Source organism: Ovis aries, chromosome 12 (assembly GCF_016772045.2).
Source record: "Ovis aries strain OAR_USU_Benz2616 breed Rambouillet chromosome 12, ARS-UI_Ramb_v3.0, whole genome shotgun sequence".
In the NCBI taxonomy this organism is placed as follows: Eukaryota; Metazoa; Chordata; class Mammalia; order Artiodactyla; family Bovidae; genus Ovis; species Ovis aries.
Window position 1 is genome coordinate 40,569,716 of NC_056065.1, and position 25,998 is coordinate 40,595,713.

Sequence of the window (25,998 nt, forward strand, 5' to 3'; positions counted from 1 at the left end):
ATTAAGTTTTCATCTTCCTGTCCACTGTTTGTACCTATTATTTATTTATCTTCCTGGCTAGAATGTCCAGCAAAACAGTGAGCAGAAGTGGGGATAATAGCCATCCCTTTGTGCTTTCAACAGACCACTACTGAGTATATAGTATATCTGGGGTAGATTTCTCATGGAGACACATTGTCAGATCAAGGCAGTTCCTGTCTACTTTTTGCTTGCTGACTTCTCATAAATGGATGTTGAATTCTGTCAAAAGATTTTGGTGCAACTATTCAGATAAGCCCATTTTTTAATTCTTTCATTTTGCTGCTGTAGTGAATGACATGATTTATTTGTAAATGTAAACTTGTGAGCACATGTGCTCAGTTGCTCAATCATGTCCAACTCTTTGTGACCCCATGGACTACAGCCCACCAGGCTCCTCTGTCCATGGGATTCTCCTGGCAAGAATACTGGAGTAGATTGCCATTTTCTCCTCTAAAGAATCTTCCTAACCCAGGGATCCAACTCGCATCTCTTGCATCTGCATTGGCAGATGGATTAACTTACACTCCTGGAATAAATATGATTTGGTTATAATATATTCATACAATTAGTCCTTGAACTATGTGGGGGTTAAGACTGCCAATCCCCTACACAGTCAAAAAGCCTCATACAGCTTTACAGTCAGCTTTCCACATCCACAGTTTTGCAACCACAGACTTGACCAACCATGACCATGTAGTGCTACATTCATTGGGAAAAGTCAGTATGTCATTGGCCCACATAGACCAAACCCATGTTATTCAAGGGTCACCTGCATTTTTCTTCTTATACAGTGCTATTTTTAATTTGATGATATTTTGTCCAATGTGTCTTGAACACATTTATAATTATTAATATTTTAAATCATGTGTCCGATCATGTCAACATCTGATTTATCTGTTTCTAGTGTCTGTTTTCCCTCTTGGTAGGCCTGGTAACTTGTGACTGAATGCTTTTTGTATAAAAACGTGTAGATTTTAAATGAGTCTTTAGCTTTGGCAGGCAGTTAAAGGATGAGATGGTTAGGTAGTATCACTGACTCAATGGACATGAGTTTGAGCAAACTCCAGGAGATAGTGAAGAACAAGGAAGCCTGGTGTGCTGCAGTCCATGAGGTTGCAAAGAGCAGGGCACGACTTAGCAACTGAACAACAAGGCAGTTAAAGGGGGTTAAGCCAACCAGTGTTTTCAAGGCTGGCTTTCAGTCTTTGTAAAGATAGTGAAGGACAGGGAAACCTGGCATGCTGCAGTCCATGGGGTCGCAAAGACACGACCGAGCAACTGAACAACAACAATAAAGATAATCTTGGTCTGTTTCCATCTTTATAAGGTTTGGTATAGTCCTTCAGCAGTCTCAACTGAAAACCAATTCCATCCCTCCACTTTTAATCTCCCCAGCACGATAAAACTGCTAAAAGATCTATTTAGTTAGCCTCTTGACTGCTGTTTTTTGCTTAGCTTCTCCTAGACTACTTAGAAATTGGCATCTGCTTCAAGAAATAAACAGCTCAAGACTATCGGGGTCCTTGTTCTGCCTGTCCCTTCTGTGTAAGATATGAGCCCCTCCACACCTATGGTCAATTAATCTTCAACAAAGGAGGCAAGAATATACAATGGAAAAAAGACAGTCTCCTCAGCAAGTGGTGTTGGGAAAGCTGGACAGCCGCATGTAAATCAATGAAGTTAGAACACTCCTTCACACCATCCACAAAAATAAACTCAAAGTGGCTTAGAGACTTAAATATAAGACATGTCACCATAAAACTCCTAGAAGAGAACATAGGCAAAACATTCTCTGACATAAATCGTAGCGATGTTTTCTTAGGTCAGTCTCCCAAGGCAATAGAAATAAAAGCAAAAATAAATAAATGGGACCTAATCAAACTTGCAGGCTTTAGCACAGCAAAATAAACCATCAATAAAATGAAAAGACAACCTATGGGCTGGAAGAAAATACTTGCAAACAATGAGACCAACAAGGGCTTAATTTCCAAAATATTCAAACAGCTCATACAACTCAATAACAAAAAAGCAAGCAACCCAATCAGAAAATGGGCAGAAGACCTAAACAGACATTTATCCAGAGAAGACATACAGATGGGCAACAGGCACATGAAAAGATGCTCAACACCACTAATTATTAGAGAAATGCAAGTCCAAACTATAATGAGATACCACCTCACACCAGTCAGAATGGCAATCATTAAAAAGTTGATAAATAATAAATGCTAGGGAGGGTGTAGAGAAAAGGAACCCTCTTGCACTGTTGGTGGAATGCAAATGTGTGCAGCCACTATGGAGAAGAGTACATGGAGGTTCTTTAAAAAAATAAAGATAGAGTTTTAGTTTTTTGATCCAAATGATCCAGCTATCCTACTCCTGGGCATATATCCAGAGAAAACTCATTGAAAAGGATACATGCACACCGATGTTCACAGCAGCACTATTTATAATAGTCAAGACATGGAAGCAACCTAAATATCCATTGACAGATGAATTGATAAAGATATATATACACAATGGAATACTACTCAGCTATAAAAAAAGATGACAGAGGACGAGATGGCTGGATGGCATCACTGACTCAATGGACATGAGTTTGAGCAAGCTCCAGAAGTTGGTGATGGTCAGGGAACCCTGGCGTGCTGCAGCACATGGGGTCGCAAAGAGTCAGACACAGGTGGGTGACTGAACAGCAACAATAAAAAAATAGAAGAAGACGAATGAAATGCCATTTGCAGCAACACAGATGGACCTAGAGCTTATCATACTAAGTGAAGTAAATTAGAGAAAGACAAATATCATATGATATCGCTTACACGTAGAATCTAAAACATGATACAAATGAACTTACTTCCGAAACAGAAACAGACTCAAAGGCATAGAAAACAAACTTGCGGTTCCCAAAGGGGAAAGTGGTTGGGGGAGGATAAATTAGGAGTTTGGGATTAGCAGATACAAACTACTACATATGAAACAAATAAACAAGTTTCTACTACATAGCACAAGGAATTCTATTCAATATCCCATAATAACCTATAATGGAAAAGAAGATGAAAAAGAATACATATATGTATAACTGCATGAATTTGCTTTACACGTGAAACTGACACAGCATTGTAAATCAACTATACGTCAATTAAAAAGAAAAGATACAAGGCCCTTAATTACCCACTCTCTTGGTAGCAACGGAGTCTCGCTTTTGCTTAACCAGCCCCATGAGACTATCTAAAGCTTTACTCCGATTCTCTGACTTTTGAGAGCTGCTTTCTGCTTGACTTCTCTACCTTTCTCAATTAGAACTGTCTCAAAAATAAAACCAGAGTTAATGTTTGGCTCACCTGATTGAGTTTCTCTCCTCTCATAAGTTGTGGACCCAAGTACTGACTTGGTAACTTTCCAATACCTTCAACAGACTTTTGGGCTTTTTTCAGTCTAGCTTTCTTGTAGTTCTCAACTGATTTGGGTCTGCTATAAGCCTATTAACAATTTCTGGATATAGTCTGTTTTCCAATTATATTTTTATTTAACACGATTGACATTTAAGGATTTTAGAGAGCATGCCAAGTGCTCTCCTTTTTTAATATAAAAACACTTTTTCATTCATGCTAATAATGTCAGTAAATCTCTGATCTGTTTGGAATTTATTCTTATGTAGAGTGTGATAACAAATTTAACTTCATATTTTTCCATATCACTATCTGGATAGTCTAATACTATTTTAGAACACCTTATATATTCCCCATTGAATTAAAATGGCTTTATATTAAAATCTCATATGCAATTTAATGGACTTTCTACTTCATTTTCTCTTATTTTTTAATCCTTCAGCGTGTATCTTCAGAGTCTGTCTTAAATTCTTTTGGAATAGGAGCATGCTGAACTGAAATGATATAATTGAAAAACGAGATGCAATTTTTTAAAACCAGAGAGCGGGTTGAAATTCAGACTCAAAAAGAAAAAAGACTAACAAATTCAACAACATAAAGTAAAAAGCTTTTGTATGATTAAAAAACAATAGGCACACCAAAAGCAAAGAAAAAAGACAAGTGAAAAACCAGAGAAAGAATATTTGCAACTTACATCAAAAACAAAACTTCTCTAAAGAGCTTCTAAAATTACTAGTGATAAAAGACTAATAAAATTATTTTTTAAATGGACAAGTGATATGACCAGAGAGTTTAGTCCACTAGGTAAAAAATGACCCTTTTCAATAAACATAGGGTTAGGAGAAGAGATGAAACAGACAGAAGAGTCAGAGGAGAACCAGAAAGGACATGGTCAAGAACAGGGCAGTCAACAGTATCGAACATGGCAAAGGGCCTTACAAAGATAGGACAGGAAAGAGCACCACTGCACTTGGTGCCCTGGGGAGTCACTAGTAGCCTACTAAAAAATTTCAGAACAAAACATTTCAGAGATTAAGGGCATCCTCAAGTTTTAATTCAGCCTAACACTCTCATTTCTTTAAACAACAACAACAAACAAAAACCCCAAAGAAACATTAAGTCGGTTGCCTAAACTCCCGTAGCCAATAATTAGTAGATCGTAGATTTGAGTATGCTCATTTTCACAACTGTGACTATCTGGTGGAAAGCATGAAGACCAGAATAGAAGATTATTTTATTTCTCCTGAAAAACTTTCTGCTCCTCATTCATGCACACACATGGTGAGTGATGATGAAGTGAGCAGGCCCTATTTTCCCCATTTCACTAATGAAGAAACTGAGGCCCAGCAGGCTTCACCATTTTGCTCAGAACCAAACAATAAATATGCTGGGAAAGCCAGGTACCAACATCAGTTCAGCAGTCTGTTTTGGTAATACAACTCTGAGCCTTACTTTCTTCTCAGAGAACAGGAAATGAGATCAAAACAAAGGAGATGGCAAAAAGCTTTGTACCCCAACTTCCTCACTGCAGCCAAACACTGAAAAACCACAGATGATATTGATACAAAAAGACTTTAATACCTCTACTAAGTTGTCAAAACCCTAGAGACACTATCCCCTTTCTGAGTGGCTAATGCACTTTGTCTAAACCAAGGAAATATTCTGGCCTTTCAGTAAAATGTAATCTTTATCTGGTACTGCTGTGGGGCCCCCCACAGTGGAAAAAGCTGCTCTACGGCACACTGATATGAGTTACGCTGCCACCTTCAGGTCACTCTGGCGAGTCAAAGCACAGGAGATGGGAGGGCAAGAGCCCATCAGGGCTTTTTCTTGCAGTAACTAAATGACTAATCAAATACAGTAGTGTACAAAGTTGATGCTTATTTACTCAAGTAGCAGACAGTTTCCTGTTATAAAATGGACACTGGAGAAGGCAATCTGTGCTCATAAGTTCCTCATAAAAATAGGAAACTGTCCATTCCTACCTCCTCCAGACCAAAAAAAACAAAACAAAACAAAACAAAACCCTGCTGAAGTCTTGCAGAAACTTTAGAGTTAAAGAAGAAATACCTGTCCATATGCCATAAGGTCTCAGATGACAAGCAAGTCCCTGGGCCACGTCCTTTCCTTTCTCAGTTTATCCTGCACTAAACAAAACTGTCTGGAATTCATTCTTTAAAGGTTTATTTATGGTACACAGAGACTGTTTATGTGAAGCAGGGTATTTGCCCATTTTCCTCTTGGGACAGTGTTTAAAACTACAGGGATATTTCCCTCTCTGGCACTTTGTGAAATACAATTAACAATACTGGATCTTTTTTCCTTTTAACAAATCTGGTTTTTATTTAGGGAGGGGAGGAAAAAAGTAAAGGGTCTGAAGTTTCCCAACAAATTATTTCAAGCCTTTGAGAAGACAGTTTTAGGCTTTTTAAATAGTGTCTTTGTTTGAAATTCCCCCTTACCCCCACCCTCTTGCTCTCTGACCATTAAAATGTGGGTTTTCTTCCAAACTAGATTGCTCAATTAAAGCCCTTCTTTTGTAATACCCCAATGCTTTAAATGGGAAAAGGACTGCTGTAGGCCACCTTGTGAAACCTTTTAAAGGTTCCTAGACTCTTTTGATCTTTAAAAAAAAAAAGGCAAAAGAACACATAAACTACCTGGCATTTTCCATATCACTCTGCTGCCCTCTAACATGCAAACTTGGAAGAATAATGGAGAATGGGGTGGGGTGGGTGGGGGTGGGGAATGCCCTGCTCTCCTTTCTGCATTTGTGAGATGGAGCTATTATCTCCCCCTTCTTCCATCGCAGAGCAAGGAATCCAATCAAGATAGCACCTGTGAGACTGCTCTGAGTCCTCTGAACAGACACTCTATCTGGCAATAATGTACCCTTACTGTAAACCTGGAGAGACTTCCCTCTGAGACTTCTGACAGCCTCATTTCTGGTCTGGAGTCAAGAGAATCAAGATAATTATTCCTTCAATACCAAAGACACAGTTACCTTTTAGTCAGACTCTCATGATTCCTGCTCTGGGACGGTACTCTATTCTTTTAGCCGTTATCTATTCATCTCAAAGAGAGGATTGCACTTCCCAAGAACTGCTCATCAAGGGATATTACTCTGTTAGAAAACTCTTTGAATAAATGACATTATTTTATGGGTCCCAGACTCCATGAGGAGAACTCAAGTCACAATGAAATGGTGACTTCCACAAGCTGAGGATTTAATATTGATGTCCCAATTCCCACGGCCTGGTGTGAAACGTTAACGTACCACATTCAGGGTGCCCCCTGCCCACACCTCATAACTTTGGCCTTCAGTATAGTGCCAAATGACACATTAGACCTCGATGATTCCTAGTTTACTGCATGCAAAGCAAACTGGCAAGTGTCAATACCCTGGAACTGGGGGTCTAGAGTCACTTCAACTGGAGAAAATCACACGGCATTTGTCAGTCTGGGGGAAGTTTTCTACTAGGAGGAATCTGAAAGGGAACAGTTAGGTGTCTGTGTTTCTTAGTAAGATGATTTAAAAAACAAGAAGTCCTTAACTCTCAGGAAATGCTTGACATTGGTTTGCTGGGCGAGTGCCAAGTGTTCTGGGGGAATATATACTTTATCAAACAAACCCATTCCGAAGGGTCACGTAAGTCAAGTGGATACTTGTGAATATGAGCAAGATAGTGGTTTTCCCACGGTTTTTCCCCCACTCCCATGCTGATTATAAGTATCTTCGGTCTCCTGGGGAACATGAAGTTAAAGCAAATTAAGCCAACAGGACAGTCCATCGAGAAGGCGCTGTTCTCAGGATGGTTGCAGGAGCTCCTGGTTCCCGACCAGCATTCCCAACCACTCACCCCACTTGCTGCCTTAATGAAACTATCACCCTGGCCCTGTCCTGATCCAAATAGGACCTGATGTGGACCAGGCTACTGTCCTATTACCTGTAAGTTTATTTTGGAAGTTGTGAGCAGGCAAATTGTGGGGCACATGAGGTCCGCACATGTGTTGTTAGGCCCACAATGTTGAAAAACAAAAACAAAAAAATTCAAATGGGTTGCCAACACTTAAAGACCAGGAGATTCCACATAAAAGTCCAGATTTCCGGCTTCACTCTAAGAATTCCGAAGATCTGGCAGCTCTGGGTTCATGTTACCCCGTGACAACGGGCTGGAGCTGAGCTGCACTGCCCATTTCAGATGGAGTGTGCACACGCTGAGGGCTGTGCACATACTGAGGGCTGTGTACACGCCGAGGGCCACGTCGCCCCTGGGCTGCTTCACTTGCTTGTGACGTGGGCAGACCCAGAGGTATGTATATCTATGACTCCAGTTTTACTACTACTTATTAGTTCATGTCGCTATCTCCTTCCACTCAGAAAGAGAGACCACCTTGCAGCATCTTCAAAGAGGCAGCATGGGGCAGTGGGGTCTTAGACTGGTGGTTAGTGAGGAGGTAGACACCATCATATCTTTAAGAGCAATAGAGCAAAGAACCAGAAGTAACAGATGCCAGCTGCAGGGAGGCAGATGGAGACTCCACCCAAGGAAAGGCTTTTCAACATTCACCCAGTTCTCCTACTCCTACCATTACCTATCTATTTGTACATTACCTATCTATATTATCTTCAATGACAAAGCCCTGTGAACTCCAAAATTCTTGTTTATCAAGCAGGGGATCATTAAGGACACATGGATCTCTAAAATCTCTCATTTCTTATATACTAATGGGCGGCTCAGTATAGGGGGAAAATGTATATGGACTTTTGAGTCAAATATTGTATCAGAATTTGAGGAACATCCCTTAATTTTTAACAGATTTTACTGTAGAAAATAAAGACAGTATTCAGACTGCATCTGTCAAGTGTACATCCAGATGCTCTGTAGGAGGGTCACACGCTGGTACAGTGGGGTGGGGGCCCCACATCTCAGTGGGTATGTGACCATGTCGTCCCTGAAGGTGGCAGACATTTCTGCTGTCAACCATTCAAGAAGGGATGAATACTTAGACAGGAGGAGAGGAGGAGGGCAGGTGTGTGTGTCTTGGGCATGAAAAGAAGATACTGTCTGGGCTGCAGCTTTTCTCTCAAGTCTGGGGGTGGTCCACAAAATGGGCTTTTGCCTCACTGAGATAAGCCACGGGCTAAGCAAAGGGCAGATGGGTTTTTACGTAATTCTGTGTTTATTCTTTTGTTACTCTTTAATCTTCAGTAAAGTTATACTTCAACATTAAAATAAAAAAGAAAGATACAGCTGACCTTTGAACAACATGGGTTTGAACTGCGTCATCGACTTACACGTGGGTTTTTTTCAGTGGTATGCACTTGGCTGCAGAACCACATATGCAGAAGGCCAATGATAACTTCTATGCGGATTCTCAAGTTCAAGGAGGATGGGTGCTCCTAACCCCTGTGCTGCTCAAGGGTCAACTGTACATACACTTATGAGTTTATAAACTGTCTCAAAAAGGGAAACCTGTAAAAATATCTGCTACAAATGATGAGGCTGGACAGGAAAAGGCAGGTAGTAAGCACATCCATTCTTTTCCCAGGAAAAGTGGTTTTCACAACTTCCCCGGTGAGCAGCTCACCTTGAGGTCCAGCGGAAGCTTGTTGGCGGTGAATACGCTCAGCTTGATCTGGGGAATACTGATTTTGAGATTCTCAAAGTAGTATCGGATTGGCGTCCCACCTTGCTCAGCTGTCTTTTCATGGAGGTTTTCATCATATTTTTCCACCTCTGGCACAAAGGTAGAATTGTTGTTGTTTTTTTTTTAATAAGTCTCCTTAAAAAGTCTCATGATTCAAATACTTCAGGCACATTGAAAAGAAATTCATAGGAAGATGAAAACATTTATCTCTTTAAATTTACCTTTTCAGGGTTCAGTAATACATATAGCGTCCTGATATCACTTCTATATAAAAGCAGATCTGGTTCACGTTGTTTATCAAAAAAGTACAATAGCTTAAACTACTGATTTGCGACTCTGCACCACCTGGCAGATATAATCTCTGGAAAAAACAATCCAGGTTGGGAAAGTTTTGACTTTCATGGGGCAACGCACTTTCTAGAAACCCTGTCCTTATCATCATTATTATTACTATAAATGACCCAGATTTATTAATTTATTTCAGAAAATAATATCAAAATAAGTACTTGTATCGTAGTTTCATTCCTCATAATGAACATGACCAATTAAATGATGAATCTGAGCAAAACATAATGTCTTAAAAAGAAACAGGCTGCAGGCTATAAAGAACCGACATCAGGACAAGGGATGCTCTCTCTCCCAAACAGTTGTCATTATTTATTTATTTATCTATTTATTTATTTTTTGTCACACTGTGAAGCCTATGGGATCTTACTGCCTCGAACAGGGATCAAACCTGGGCCCTTGGTAGCGAGAGTGTAGAGTCCTAACTACTGGACTGCCAGGGAATTCCCACTGGACATCACTTAGATAGCACATGGAAGCAGATTAGTCACTTGTTATCTCATGAAGTAAAAGGGACAAACATGAGCTAACACACAGCAGTGTGCTCTTCAGCTTGATGCTGGTCCCCACATCTGTGTGGGCAGCTCATTTGCACTTGGATTTATGTGCCTTAGAAATAAAACCAAAGGGACTATACATAGCTACACATCAAACAAATTTACACTGGAAGCTTTTATAGTTCTATTTATAGAAAGAGGGGAATAGGTTTAACAAAAAAAAAAAAAAAGGTAGCACAACAAAGACAGGCTTATCTGTATTCAGGGAACAGGAATAGTTATAGAAAGTGGAGAAGATTCCTCAGTGAAAGGCAGGCAAGGATTTTATAAAAGTCTAAATCCACTAGACAATGCATGGGGAGAAATTTATTTAGAGCAACTTACAAGAAGAGCATGTCCAATCAAATTTAAAGTAAAACTTCCCAGGAAGTTACCCAAAGAGAGCAGATACCTGGCAGCAGGCTCAAGTGGCTTTCTGAATACAAACACACACTGGCGTTTCCACCCAAAGTGGAGAACGCAGCATTAGACAGACAGGATTTCGCTCTTGACCCCAAATACGCTTAAAGCTTAAATTCTAAGTCCGGGATAAAAAGAGCAAAAACATTTTTCTTGCGCTGTGTGCATGTATGTTCCTATTTCACAGATCCCCAGGAATTTTCTTCCCCCTAGCCAACATGGGCAGATAAACATTAAAAGTCTCAATCTTATCACTTCTTTAGGCTTAATATTTAGTCTTCAAAAGATTAAGCATTACTGACTTCTTTCTAAGCTGTATAAACAGTCTTGAAAGGCCATGATGAGGATCTAAACAAAGAGACGACAGCTAAATAATTTCTGGAGCATCACTGGAAAATTTAGGTTTTTCAACAGCTTACCTTACTCCCCTCTCCAAAAATAGTAAAATAACTGGAAACCTCTGTAATTAAGTTAAGGCATAAGGGTATAGATGTGAAAAATATAAAGTTAAGGGGTTGAGGCTGGCCAATTTTCTTCCTCAGCTAAACCAAAGCAACTGCTGAAGGGATTTCTGATTCTTGGCCCTAAGTCTGTTTAATAAACAGAGGTTAGGAAACAAAGTGCTCTGCTAAATGAATAATATCATTTCTGCCATCCTAAAGCAGATGTGTCAAAAAAAAAAAAAAAAAAAACGAACAAGAAACAAACAGGAACAAAAGACTGCTTCCCAAAGGCTTGCCCTGGGTATGCTTGGGTTCTGGAAGGCCCTCCATATGCAGGTATACCTCACTGCCTGTCAACGGGCAACACTGAGAAAGAGAACTGGACCCTAAGCCTTAGCTTCCCCACTCAGACCATGAATTGAGAAGGGAGCTCACCAGGCATCTAGAGGCTACCTATTTTCACAAGCAGACTAAAAAACGCCACCCTAGGGCCAATTCCCAGATACAAACCTGGAACACTGGACATTACCTGATTCGGCTTGATCGTAGCCAAAGAAACTCAGCAGCTTGAGGAGCAATTTCTCCTCAATTTGTACCGTGAATCTCTGAGCCGTGACCATCAGGTGCTAGAAAGAAAGAAATTCTAATTTACAGTGTGAACGTCAGAGGAACTTTCATCTGCAACCTAAGAAGGCCCCAGTGGTACGGCATGGTCTCTTAATGTCATTTCATAATCATATTGCCAATTTTCTTCTGCCTCATCTCTCTCCATTGTTATAATGAACTCAAAATTCCAGAAGATGTTTAATAGACAGTTCACCATGGTGAACTCACGATCCACCATGCTTAACTGACAATTCGCCTGTCAGTCAGTCAGGATAACGTTCTCAGATGCACCATGCTACTGAGTTCATGTGGACGGTGTCTGGTTCAGGGAGTGGCACTGGACTTGTGAAAGTGAGGGCCACACGCAGGCACGGCCCCCACTGGCCCTGGTAACAAACGACCAGAAATATGAGGAGCAACCTCTTACTCCCATTTTCCCAGACAAGCTAGCATTGCAACACTAGCTGTACATGAAGACTTCTCCAGGAAAGAAAGCGTATCATTTTTTGAATGATCCACTTTTAGTATGATCTGCTTTTAGTAAACACCGTGGCAGCTCAAGGTGTCTGTCCCAAGTCAGGCCCCTCCTACCCCTTGTCCAGTAGCCTGAGATTTTTTTTTTTTTAATTTATTTTGTTGAAGTATAGCTGTTTTACAACGCTGTGTGTTAATTTATGGATTATAATATTAATAATATATCTAGACCATGCCCGGTCATGATCAGTCTAGAAGATGCTATGCTTTCCTGCAGAGACTTCATAGTGAAAAACATACACTCTGATGGATTCAGTCCTATCACCTGAGAATCATCAATAACACAACCAAGAATATAAAGTTTAAAGAGAAGCTTCCATCAATCCAGCTATACAACGTGTTGAGTTGCTTGCGCCTTTACTCCCCTGGACTATTGCGATTTGCGGCCTGCACTGCTGCTCAGAGCCTGGGCTGTGAGAGGACAAAGCAAGTCCACCAGCCTACCTTGTAGATGTTGGTCAGCGCGCTCTTACTGGGGAACTTCACTGCATTCACCTGCACGGCTGGGCCTGTCTCAATGACCTCATTCTCGTTGCTCAGAGGGGTCACGTAGAGCATGAAGGGCTGAGTGGTGCCAATGAGCTGGTTGTCCACCTGGGACATGAAAAGGCAGTGACAAAAACAGACAAGTTTCTCAGTTTTCATTTTTACCTTTAACTGGGTCTTGAAATATGTAGGTCACTCAGAAAGTACCTTTGGAAAAACATATCTCTACTAAACCCAGCAACAATAATGGTAATAGTAACAGTAATAGGAGCTATACTTTATTTGGTGAGTACTGTGTGTCAACGGTACTTTCCTGGTGGCTCAGTGGTAAAGAATCTGCTGGCCAAGGCAAGAGACACAGGTTTGATCCCCAAGTCGGGAAGATCCCCTGGAGAAGAAAATGGCAACCCATTCCACTATTCTTGCCTGGGAAATCCCTGGGACAGAGGAGCCTAGTGGGCAACAGTCTATGGGGTCGAAAAAGAGTCAGACATGACTGAGCGAGTAAACAACATCATGTGCCAAGCACTGAGCTAGTCCTTGCACAAGGATCATCTCAGCAAGTCCCACGACTGTCAGGCTGTCCGAGTTATTAAAGCTGCATCCTCACCACAACCTCCTGGGGACCATCTCTGTCCTCACGTCACAGATGAAGACACCGAGAAGAGACACCCCCGTTGAAGGCTGTACACCTAGTCAGTGACAGAACGAGAACTGGACTCCAATTCTCTCTGTCCCCAAAGCATACACTCTCAGCCAACAGGTTACTGATGCCTCTCTCATTCCAAATTCCCTGAATAAGAAGAACTCAAACCAGTCAATCCTAAAAGAAATCAACCCTGAATATTCACTCGAAGGACTGATGCTGAAGCTGAAACGCCAATACATTAGCCATCTGATGCGAAGAGCTGACTCACTGGAAAAGACCCTGATGCTGGGAAAGACTGAGGGCAAGAGGAGAAGGGGGCGATAGAGGATGAGCTAGTTAGACAGCATCACCAACTCAATGGACATGAGTTTGAGCAACTTTAAAAACATTGCTGACTATCTTCTCACTTGTATTGTTCACAATGAGAAACAGGTTGTCATTCTCACCTTTGTTCCTTGGAAGGAACATGCTTTTCCAGTCTGGATGTTTTATCACTGGTTTTGAGTAACTGATTATATGTACCTTGGTATAGCTTCCATTATGTGTGTGTGTGTGGCAAGGGGGGTGGTGTGAATGTGGCTTTGTATTTGAGCTGCTTCTGTGAGTTTATAGCTTTCACTAAGTTTGAAATTTTTATGGTCAAAATTTCTTCAAATATTTTCTGTCCTCTCCTCTCTCTCTCTTCTGGGGATTCCAATTATCTATATAGTATTGATATTAGGTTGATTGAAATTTTATCACAGGTCACTGATGCTGGTCTCTTTGTGGGTTTCTAGGTTTTGATTCCTTGGATTATTTTTCTCTGGGTATTTCTATTTCAACAGTTTCTCTTGTTATAAGTTCAATCATCATTTTTTTTCTTCACCGTGTCATCTGCTTCTGATCAAATCCAGTGTTTTTTCCATTTCATTTTAATTTCTAGAAGTTTGATTTGAGATTTGACTATCTTCCAGGTCTCCACTTAACTTTTTGACCATGTGGAATAGAATACAGTTATAGTAAGTTTTAATGTCCTTCTTTGAATATTCTAATGTCTGTGTTAACTCTGGGTTGGTTTGGAATGATCACTGTTCTCATTATGTATTGTCTTTCCTTGCCCCTTGGCACACCTGATGATTTCTGACAGGATGTCAGACACTGTGGTTTTCATTCTGCTGGGTGTTGGATGTTTCTGTATTCCACTGAATCTGGAGCTTTGTTCAGGGATACGGTTAATTTACTTGGAAACAGCTTGATCGTTTCAGAGCCTTTTATACGACTAATTTGTTAGGTAGGTCTGGAGCAGTGCTCAGCTCAGGCCTCAACATGCACCATGGAGGCCCAAGACTTTCTGGAAGGCTCTTCCCAGTGTCCCATAATTATCAGTTTTCCCATTGCAGCTGGGGCTGAGCTGCAGACACTGTTCCTGTGAGCTTTTCAGAAGGTAGTCTCCTCATGTACACCTCTGATCTGTTGTGTCCTCTGCTGATCTCCGGAGATTTCCTTCCGTGCAGCATGCCGCTCCCAGGTCTGCTGTCCTATGAACTCTGGCTGCCTTGGTCCTAGGACTCTCAGTTCTGTTCAGCTCATCCACTCTACGGGCTCTGTCTCAGCCTTTCCACCTGGTGCAGGGCCTGAAAACTTTTTCAAGGCAGCAAGCTGGAGTGATGGAGAAGGAAATGGTAACCTACCCCAATATTCTTACCTGGAAATCCTAAGGACAGAGGAGCCAGGGGGACTACAGTCCACAGGGTTGCAAAGAGGCAGACACGACTTAGCAACCAAACAACAACAACAAAGCTGGAATGAATGCAAGGCTCACATCTTTTGTTCCCCACCTTTTGGAGATCACTGTCCTTTGTTGCCTGATGTCTAGTGTCTTGAATCTGTTGTCTCTTTATTTTATCTGGATTTGGGGGGTGTTTCAGGTAGGACAGTAAATCAGATCCCTGTACTCCATCTTGGTCAGAAGCACAAATTCACTTCCCTAGCTTTTTTCTTTTCTCCCTGTGGTGAACTTCAGTTCCTCTAAATGATGGTTAGATCAATTTTCATTGTTTTCTCTGTTTACAAGATGCGGAACCAGCAGTCACCTTCTTCTGTGCCACCGTGACTAAGTTCTCCAAGTTACTGATAGACTAGCTACTATATTCAGAATTCTGCTATCTGGAAAAATCAGTAAAGACAAATGTAGGTAAAAATGATTCTTTTCATAGGACAATTTTTTGACAGCCACAAGAAATTTGCACCAGAGCACTGAAGTTCCTAGAACATTAAAGGCTGATCTGGTCAGCTGTTCAGCAGGAAGAAAAAAAAAAAAAACCAAGTTCTGAGCCTCCCCCACTCACCTGTACATCCTGTATGCTGAGTTCAAGCATGTGACTGGTGGCCAGCTGTGTGTAGTGCACGTTGATTCCTGTAAGACTTGCAAAGACCAGTTCTTCTGGGACTTTATTAATTAAAGACAACCCAATTCCACCTTCTAACTTCACAAGCACCTGAAAGAAAACCAGAATATGACACACTGGCAATTTAAATCAGAGCTTAAGGTGGCCAGGAGAGCACGAGGAAACACACGCTTTAAGTCCCTCTATTCTGCCTCTGAGCCAATGAACACCACCTAAAGAAGAGTTGTGATTCTCACCTGGATGGCTCAAATTTCATCATCTCACTAGAAGCCTTCCTCTCCAGGCATACTCCTCACCCCAACCAGAACTCAGCAGTCATATGATAAAACCTCTGCTGGAGCACTGATGACATTTTGCATTTTATTACAGGAAAATAATTGTTTGAGAATCTTTCTCCCTATTCGGGAGGCAAGCTCTCCTTAAGTCATTCATTGAACATCCATAACATCCAATCTAGTGCTGTACATATAGGCATTTATGTTTTTTCAGAAGATTACTGAATAAATGAGGAATAAGTGTGCTTTATCACACTCATCTCATGTTCCTTTCCAAACCTGTCACTTTCTTTCCAATGCCCAAACAGGGACAGAGGAAGGAAGATGTCAGAGTCAGCTGGAGCCAAAAAAAGATAAGATCTAGTTTGCTTATTCTCAGTCTTCGGTCCTGTTTAAATTCTTTATTTTTTCATCTTACTCTAGCAATGTTTGTTCGGAGAAGGCAATGGCACCCCACTCCAGTACTCTTGCCTGGAAAATCCCATGGACAGAGGAGCCTGGCGGGCTGCAGTCCATGGGGTCGCTGAGAGTCAGGCACGACTAAGCGACTTCACTTTCCCTTTTCACTTTCATTCATTGGAGAAGGAAATGGCAACCCACTCCAGTACTCTTGCCTGGAGAATCCCAGGGACAGAGGAGCCTAGCAGGCTGCCATCTATGGGGTCGCACAGAGTCGGAAACGACTGAAGCAACTTAGCAGCAGCAGCAGCAACAATGTTTGTTACATTCTGATTTGACCTGAGCTGTTATTTAACTAACATATTCACATATTCATGTTGTGATAACATTAAGTACTATGAAGTAACAAGGATACTTAGAAGTCATAGAGGACAGAAAGAAAAAACAAAAATGAAAAAAGGTCTCAACTGAGAAAATCAAACAGCAAAATTCCAAACCAATTTATAATGAAGATGTGACCTTGCAAGGGTTCAAACGTACTTCCAATTCCTGCTCTGTGTCTGGATTCTTTAATTTCCGCAGCTCTCGTTCAGTAACAGGAAGTTCATCCACTTCATATGATGAACGGTCACTTTTCCGTTGGGAGAAATCTGTTATCTGAGGTCAAATAAAACACTGTACTTATTAAGAGGGCTCACACTTCCACTGCAAAACACACTCCACACCAATTGTATGAGTCAAAAGTCACCATGCACTCAATAATCCTATGGAAGTTAATGGTTTCCAAAGCACTGCTAAGGGAAGATTTATGTAATAATGAAGCAAACTTGGTTTTGAGTCTGTATGACTAACACCAAGCTGTGGACCTTGAGAGTTTCATACAGTGTGGGATAGGCATCTGTAGGTGATCCAGAATTATAGCTCAAGTCAAAATATGCAAAGCTCAGGATCACAGCATTCGTTTTTTGCCTTAAGAGAAGGGTGCTTTTTAAAGAAGTGTTGTGGATTAGGGTATACTGTCTCAGAGAGGTCACTGTTATGTATCATCAGCATCTTTTCTTTTTCCTTAAATCGAATTCATCAAGCCCTGGTAAATCCCTGTTTCCAGCACAGACCTCTTCCTGAGCTACAGACCCATACTTATACTGACTTCTGGACATTTTCCTGTAGATATCATATACTTAATAAGTTCAAAACTTAACTCCTCGTTTTCCCTCAGAAGTCTACTCTATATACATCTCTTTGTGATGTAGATTATCATCCTCTTAAATGACCAAACTGAAATTTTGAAGGCCACTCTTGACTACTTCCTCTCTCTCATCCCCACAGTCAATCTGACCAACTCTACTCCTTAATAAGCTTTCATTTCTAATCATTTCTGTTCAGTCTCCTCATGTCCATCACTTGCTGTGTATTCTGGTTTGAATCACCACCTCTCATCCAGGTCTTTCCTAACTGGCTTTTTCTCCGTTTCCAATCTCATTCCACTCCAACTCTCCACACTGCAGCCAAAGTGAGCAAGTCAAAATAAATTTCTGATCACGGCACCCTCTTGACTCTTTGTTGCCATAGAAAAAACACAAAATCTTTAGCATGTATCAGGCTTTTTTTTAACATTCTGGCCCCTTCTACAGTCTCCTGCCTCTTTCTTAGCACATTCTATGGCCCAGTCAGATCATTCTTTTCTATCTCCAGGCCTTCACTTATCAACCTTCCAAATATATATAATGTACTTACTTTGTTTATTGTTTATGGTTTATCTTCTCCACTACAGTGTAAGCTCCAACACAGCAGGGAACTTTGTTTGTTCACTAGTCTAGGTTCAGTATGTAAAACTGTGCCTGGCTCTAACAGGTGCTCCGTAAATAACTGCTGAGTTAACACTCTCACTCTTAGGGCACAGTGCCCCTGCCTTTCCTTCTTCTTCTTTTTGGCCACACCACAGGGCATGTAGGATCTTAGTTCCCTTGAAAAGGATCAGACCCTCGCCCGTGCATTGGAAGTGCCCAGTCTTAACCACTGGACAGCTAGGGAGTCCCCTGTCTTTCCTTCTTGATTTGGCTAACTCCTTCCAGTTAACCTTTAGAGCTCACCTTAAGTATTACTTAGCTTAGAAAGCCCCTCTCCGAATCTGGGCATACAAATCCTTTCTAGATACTACTCATAACACCTTCCACTCCTACTTTCAAACCATAACATTTTAAACTGTCTGATTACAGACCTCATAGATCTTGTTGTTGTTACTGTTATTAATATATCAATTATTTAAATATATAATAAACATATATAATGATGGATAATAATATGCACTATTCTTGACAGTATCTTCTTTAATTCTCATACTTTGTTTTTACTCATCCTTTTTTTTAAATGACATAAATAGTTGATTTACGATGTTGTGTTAGTTTCGTGTGTATAGCATGTAATTCAGTTATACATATATATTTATCTTTTTTTTTTCAGATTATTTTTCCTTGTGCTGTGCTTAGTCGCTCAGTCATGTCCGACTCTTTGCAACCCAATGGACTCCTCAGTCCGTGGGGATTCTCCAGGCAAGAATACTGGACTGGGTTGCCACGCCCTCCTCCAGGGGATCTTCCCAACCCAGGGATCAAACTGAGGTCTCCTGCATTTCCTTATAAGTTACAATAAATTAATTCTTATACTTTTTAAAATACCATCTTGTATCTTACTTATACTTTAATCCTTATAACAACTTTGTAAGGCAGGTCTTATCCCCATTTTATAAATAAAGACACGATATCCTCATGTTCAGCATAGATATTTCAATAAATATTCATTGAATGACTCACAGGGAGAACACTGAGTTTCATGTCAGTTCTTACAATAAAGTATCACCTGGAGCGCTCTAGTTGGTCCATCTGGAACAACTCTAATGGATAGCATTCCAGAACCAGGCCTCATTTTTTGGTTAATAAATTGTTGCTCAGGTGGAACTGGCCCCAGAAGCTCCATGGAAGTGTCCGGACCAAGAACAACTTCAGCTCCATCAAACAAACCAGAGAGCCCTCCTTTGGCCTAAAGGACAGAGGAAAGATGTATGAGAAAAGGCAAAGGCACTAACTGACAATTTAACATGTCATTTGAAACAAGTCACCAAATTTAAACTCACTTCTGAAGGGTGAAGGTCAACATACAGCAAAACTTGTACTGTTTTTTCAGCCTTAGAGTTGATAAAAAAAACAGTAGACTTACTAGGGCAAGATGGAAACTTATACTGCATGAATTTAGGAAATTCTGGGTAAGATAATTCCACAAATAGAGCAGTATGCTAGTTTAGTGATAACTTCTAGTCATTAAGATGAGCATAAAAAATAAAGTACCAAAAGTCCTGTTTCTTTGAGTGTTCTCCCTAGGGCTGGCTTAAAAATCTGAAACATTCTGAAAATTTAAAAATTATCATCATCACTCAGCTTTCCAATAAAAAGCAAATTCTGAATTGAAAACCTCCCCAACATGCATATGGCTGGACCACCAAATATCCAAGATGGTGCCTTTTCTAAAATAAAATGGAATTGTGAACGTCATTGATATGAGGGCCTTTGGAGAAAAACACCTTCTTGCTACATGCCACAAGTAAAAACGGAAAGTCTATAGGATGCCTTTGGGAGAGTGCACACAGGGCTAGAGAAAATGATAGCAAAAGTGTCTAGATTCCTCCTTGTTAGTTTTTAAACAGTGAGTAATGAGAAGGAAAATTTAGGCTGGGTTTATAGGACAGATTTCAACATTGAGAAACATTTTATGACTGTTTCAGGTTTAGAAGAATGTGCATACAACCTTATAAGGGTAGTGTCAGAAAATGTTTTAATGGCTTCAATTACTTTATTCAGAATAATAAGATTGAAACAAGCTTATTTCCCTAACCAAAACACATTTTGCTTTGTTGAATACTGTTGTTATAGGGTCGCTCACAACCAGACAAATGATGAAATAGATTCAAGAAACAACAAACACCAGAAAGGGATTTGCAGGGCGAGGGGATCCTCTAAAAGAACTGGAATTACAAGGGCTTTAGAAACAAACCAGAAGTAAAGTCGGGGTCAGACACAGAACCCAACAATTATAACAAGCCCTCTTTTGCCTCTAGAAGTCTGAACTGTACTGCTAATTGAAAATCACAAATCCATTCCAGATGTGTGTTTCATATAAGCAGCTTGTCTTTGATGAAAAAAGCTCAGGGCAATAGAGATAAAGAAAATAAATCTCACCAAACAGCAGTCAGAGGCTCCTTACAGTTTTGCTTGCTGCCCTGGAGAACAGCTCCCATTATGGAAGGACAGCCAGGTTTCCTCCAGGTCAAACACACTAAGACCTAGCCTGGGCCTGATGTTCTAGCGTTTGCCTTTTGGGTAAAACTGAGGCAGAAGCTCTATGCCCAAACCTCTCATATATCTTCCCAGTTACCCATTTCAGAGCCATGGTACCATTCTTGGCCTGAAGCCAGAAGGAGAGAAAATCCAAATTCCTGGTAATTTTCCAAACACATGTTTGCTTATAAAGTACCCAGGAGTTTTGCATGCTTAGTTGAAGGCAGGGGAGATTTGACCAGTACTCTTAATTTTGACATTTGCTACAATTAGATGTTTATTTGGGCACTACTAAGAACGCACAAGTAAACAGAATCTAGAGCTTGCAGAGCACTTGGAAATTATTCACCATCTCATAGAACACTTTATAAAAGGCAGTTTTAACTTCACAGGTATAAAACAAACCCATCTAACTTATGGTGAGCTTTTAGGTGACATTTTTCTCTCTCTCTTTTTAAAACTTCATAGGTAATTTATCTCATCAAAGGAAAAAAAAATCCAGATAAGCCAAGGCTGGGGGTGGGGGGTGGGGGTGGGGACATCACTCAGAGGCAACCATTCCCAAAACATTTCTTGTATGTCACCTTCAAGAACATTTCCTGGGTAAATACACACAGATGCACTAAGCTTCATGGTTTTCCTGACTAAAATAAAATAATACGTATTTGCTCTATTATTTTTTTTCTCCCCATTCAACATCTCATGTATATCCTAAATGAGACTCTGTTTCGGAAAAAAAGGCTCAACTACTGCTTGTTCCAACTGAGGATGCCAAAACCTACTGACCTGGACCACCAGCCCATGAAGCCCACAGGTCAGCTTCCCTTCTCGGAAACTCCAAGTCTGGGTTGTGCTCCGCCTACGGTCAGGCTTCCTAAGCATTAGTGGCTCGTATCTGGAAGAAAGGAAAAAGCAACGAGTCCTGTGAGTCAAACACTTCAGGTCTAAAGAGAATATCAGGATGATGGTTTTACACTTCTAGCTTCTAATATCTTCTGCCCTGGAAATCTAACAGACAGTTTGCTTGAATCCTATGGCAATTAGGTTATCTCTCGATGAAGAAAGAAGAAAATAAAATGGAAAGCAGTGAGGTCAACAAATACAAATACTTAGGGATTCATAATTTAATAAATGCAATATGGGTTTTCTTGCTTTCTCATAATGACAAGTTATCATGCAGTCTCATGCAGTATGCAAAGAGTTTTAAAAATATTTTCAAAAATCTTTTCTCTTTTATTTCCAAATACTTTTATTTTATATTGAGTTTTAACTTGTAAGTCCTATAAAGTCATTTTGGAAGTAAACAAGGTATTACCTGAAAACAGACACTGACTACATGGGCAAACGGAGCTATAGGCTAATAACTTATTCAAAGTTAAAGAGCTGATTTGAATTCAAGGAGTTGAGTCATAAAAACACATTTGATTATTTTCTTAATGATTTATTTCTGCTTTCAAAAGATTTAACAAAATTCTTAGATTAAAAACCAAACTTTTCCCTTCTAGGGAGCTCTGGCCATGAAATGCCTCCCAAAGTGCGGCTGAAGTTATGACCATCAGGGGCCCTGTCAACTACAAACGGGTGCTCGCCAAGGGCGTCTCGGGCCTCCCCGGTGGCTCAGCAGTGAAGAGTCCATCTGCAATGCAAGAGATGTGGGTTCAACCCCTGGGTGAGGAACATCTCCTGGAGGAGGGCATGGCAACCCACTCCAGTATTCTTGCTGGGAAAACTCCACGGACAGAGGAACCTGGCGGGCTACAGTTAATGGGACTGCAGAGTCGGACATGACTGAAGTGACTGAGCACGTTCACTTCTAGGGAGCAATGGCAGATAGACGTTTGGCTGAAAACAAATTCACTTTTCATAACATATCCCTCTTGTTTGATTTTTTTTTTTTTTAACGTCTCCATGGGCATTTCCGTAATAACTTTTAAAACAAAAAACCCAATACTTATATTTGGAAATAAAATTCTATTGTGGAAGAAAAAGCAAATTCTTATTTCACTTCTAAACTATAGCTTTTGGGTATACATTTCCTCTGAGTCTGAATTTGAAAGCAGTGAACTTGAATCAGAAGCTGCCTAGGAAGTTACCTGTTGTCAGTGACTGCAGCAAGACCAGCTATATCCAAGATGGCAGAGCCCTCGGCGGAGCGGGTGGCCGAGGGCTCACTGGGGTTGTGAGGCACGGAAGAGCCCTCGTGGGCCAGCATGCCTGTTCCAGTCATCCTCCACAGCTGAGAGCGCTTCCCTGGTTCCTGTCGGGCAGAGACAGAAAGAGCCATCATGTGCAGACACAGCTCCATACAAGGGCTGGATGAGTTCTCAAGGAGGAACTGTACTAAAAAGGACATTTTCCACATTAGATACTAACAGATACTTAATCCAAACTTCATTATTTTCAACCCCTAGTAACAGTTTGGATGAAATCTGCTAAACTCTTTGAAACAAAACAAAACAAAAAAAGCCCTAATAATGTAAACTTCAAAATTTTACTGAGCAAGTAGTGAGTCGAGGTTCAATCTAATTTCCCTTCAGTAGCTGTTAACTGCTCTTCCTGATAGTAATCCTCCATGTCCTTACGTGGAAGAGAGATCCAATTATATAAAGTATACACAGTATTCTCAGTACTTGGTCTTTTGTGATGCTCATGACTGGCAGACAACAAGAATTTACCAGGGCTCTCCGTCATCCCATGTTTATCATGGACGCATACTACACTGAGGGCTTCTCTGGTAGATCAGATGGTAAAGAATCCACCTGCAATGTGTGAGACCTGGGTTCAACCCCTGGGTTAGGAAGATCCCCCGGAGGAGGGCATGGCAACCCATTTCAGTATTCTTGCCTAGAGAATCCCCATGGACAGAGGAGCCTGGTGGGTTACAGTCCATGGGGTGGCAAAGAGTCAGACAAGACTGAGCTACTAAGCGATACCTACTACACTGACGTTTTCCAATTCTCAAGTCAACTGTGTTCAGTATTATGCTGATTATATTCAGAAATTATACTAAATTGTTGCTAACAATTCTAAATATATTTTCTCCTTAGCAATATTTTATAAACAGCACTTGGACTTCCAGGCCAATCCATGAGAAGCAATAATAATAGTAATAACATCTACTGAATATTTACTATGTGTCAACCACTGATTGATCACTGTGATTTATACACAGTAATTCACTTAAACCTCAAAACAATCCAGTGAAGTATATACTATTATTACCCTGACTTACAAATGAAGAAGCTAAGTCTCAGTGAGATAAAGAAACTCCAGCGTGGTCACATAACTAGTAGGTGGTGGACTGAAGGTTTGAATTCCCACCGGGTGAGTGGAGGGATGACACACTTCACCACTCTGCCACACTACCGTTCTAACAATCCATATAATTTCATTTCAGTAACACCAAACCATTGAGAAGACTCTTTCTATGGGAATGAATACTCCAGCTAGACCTGTCAGGATCATATTCTGGGTTCCACATATGCATCCACACACTGCCTCACACTGGAAAAACAGCTTTTCCGTTACATTCTCCAAAGTAAAACCTGAGAAAGTAATATGAATGCTGGAGTTGAATGCCAGGATTTGAGACCCAGCTGCTTCATTACTCGCTAAGCGACAATGGCTCAGTTACTAAATTTCTCAGAGCTGGTCTTTCCTGATTTTTCAAACAGGGATATTAAGCTACCTCTGAGGGTTCTTGTGATAAGTGTACATGCCTGGCACAGGGTAATGTCTCAATAAATGTTGGCAATGTTATCATGATTACATCTCTTTACACAGCACGCTATGTATAGTATCTTAAACCCGGGAGATCAATGGGAAAATGAGGCTCAGGAAGGAATGTGAGAAGGCAGGTATCACCTTTACGTGGCAAGGCCAGAACTCAAATCTAGAAGATACGGCATTCTTTCTACTGTGTGCTACTGCCTCCTGCAACCGTGAACACAGACAGAACTCAGCTGCATGTCTCCACCCGCAGTCCCCTCATGCTTACTTCTCTGTTCAGAGTCAGGAAACACATCGATCCCGAGCACCAAAACCACATGGAGCATCTCAGTTTTCCTGGAGGTGTTCCAGATTGGGAAGCAAAGCCCAAATGCCCAGGTGGAATCAAGTTTTCATATATGGATTCTGCTATTGCCTGCCCATATGAACAGGCTCATCATCACTGGAAACTACCCAAACCTTCATTTAAAAATCTGAGATGCATCATTCTCCTTCCAGTTCTCTTCCCTTGACCCCTTCCCATACAATTTAGTCCTAAAACCTTTTAGGTTTTAGAGGAAAGGAGAAGGCTGGGGGGCATGTGATGGTGTATTGTGGTGCATATGCACATATGTATATACCAAGATGCTTATGTGCCTGTGTGTGCATATACATATCATGTATACATACAACCCCTAGGTCTGTGCCTTGAGAGGGCCTGGGATCAGTGACACAACAGCAACAAGGGCACCAGTGGATGTATCTTAAGTTTCTAAATTCCATTCTCTGATAAAAGGAATCAGGGTTCCTTAAAGAAGTAGCAAATTCCAGGAATGCTTCAGGGAAAGTATAAAATGAGCCCAAAATAACTTGCTGTGTCACGAAGTATGAGAGTGCTCAAGGAACGAGGGGGGCACTATGTCAAAGGACACAGAAGGTTAAAGGCACTCCCACTGGCCAAACAGGAGAACTGAGAGCAAAAATAAATCCTGACACTAACAGAAAACAAACTGAATTAGACAGGAAGCCACAGAGACACACATAAAGCTGGAGACAAAACTGTGCCCTGCAAACTCCTTGCAAACCCCTTATGCTGAAGACCTAACCCTCAGCTGTAATGAAAATGGGGCCTCCGGGTAATAATCAAGTTTAGATGAGGTCATGAGGGTGGGGGTCTTCTGTCAAGATCAGTGCCCTTAGACACCAAAGGGCTTGCTTTCCCCTCTCTTCTCGCCCCTGCCCGGCACTTCTCTGCCATTTGAGGATAGAGTGAGAAGGCAGCAGTTACAAACCAGGAAGAGAGCCCTCTACAGGAACCGAATTGCCCAGCACCCTGATCTCAGACCTCCCAGCCTCCAGAAGAACTGTGAGAAACCAATTCCCATCATTTATAGTGTCCTGTTTGGAAGATCAAGCTAATACACATGCATGCAAGCATACATACATAGGAAACCTGATGAGGAACAGTATATTTACAGAGTCTCAAAGTACCTCTCGAAGGTATTTATATTTACAAAAAAAAGGAAAAAGAAAAACTTCCTTCACAGTTGAGAAGCCTGGCAGACACCACCTTGCTGCTGCTGCTGCTGCTGCTGCTTAGTTGCTTCAGTCGTGTCCGACTCTGTGCGACCCCATAGAGGGCAGCCCACCAGGCTCCGCCATCCCTGGAATTCTCCAGGCAAGAATATTGGAGTGGGTTGCCATTTCCTTCTCCAACGCATGAAAGAGAAAAGTGAAAGTGAAGTCGCTCAGTCCGACTCCTAGCGACCCCATGGACTGCAGCCTGCCAGGCTCCTCCGTCCATGGATTTTCCAGGCAAG

General features: G+C 41.1%; 1 protein-coding gene across 15 annotated transcripts in view; it reads right to left on the minus strand.

Annotated features, from left to right (window-relative positions):
- VPS13D (vacuolar protein sorting 13 homolog D) overlaps positions 1-25,998 on the minus strand; it is a 267,380-nt gene that overhangs the window by 102,552 nt on the left and 138,830 nt on the right. For 13 of the 15 annotated variants that reach the window (XM_042257233.1, XM_012187296.3, XM_042257230.1 and 10 more), the window contains 8 exons: positions 22,564-22,727; positions 21,257-21,365; positions 18,999-19,178; positions 16,680-16,796; positions 15,406-15,555; positions 12,388-12,537; positions 11,333-11,429; positions 9,000-9,148 (listed from right to left, as the gene is read on the minus strand). In XM_042257233.1, the coding sequence (XP_042113167.1) occupies positions 9,000-9,148; positions 11,333-11,429; positions 12,388-12,537; positions 15,406-15,555; positions 16,680-16,796; positions 18,999-19,178; positions 21,257-21,365; positions 22,564-22,727 (1,116 nt within the window). Of the gene's footprint in view, positions 1-8,999; positions 9,149-11,332; positions 11,430-12,387; positions 12,538-15,405; positions 15,556-16,679; positions 16,797-18,985; positions 19,179-21,256; positions 21,366-22,563; positions 22,728-25,998 lie in introns of those variants that run through there. The other 2 variants (XM_060396485.1, XR_009595826.1) reach the window with 2 other exon arrangements.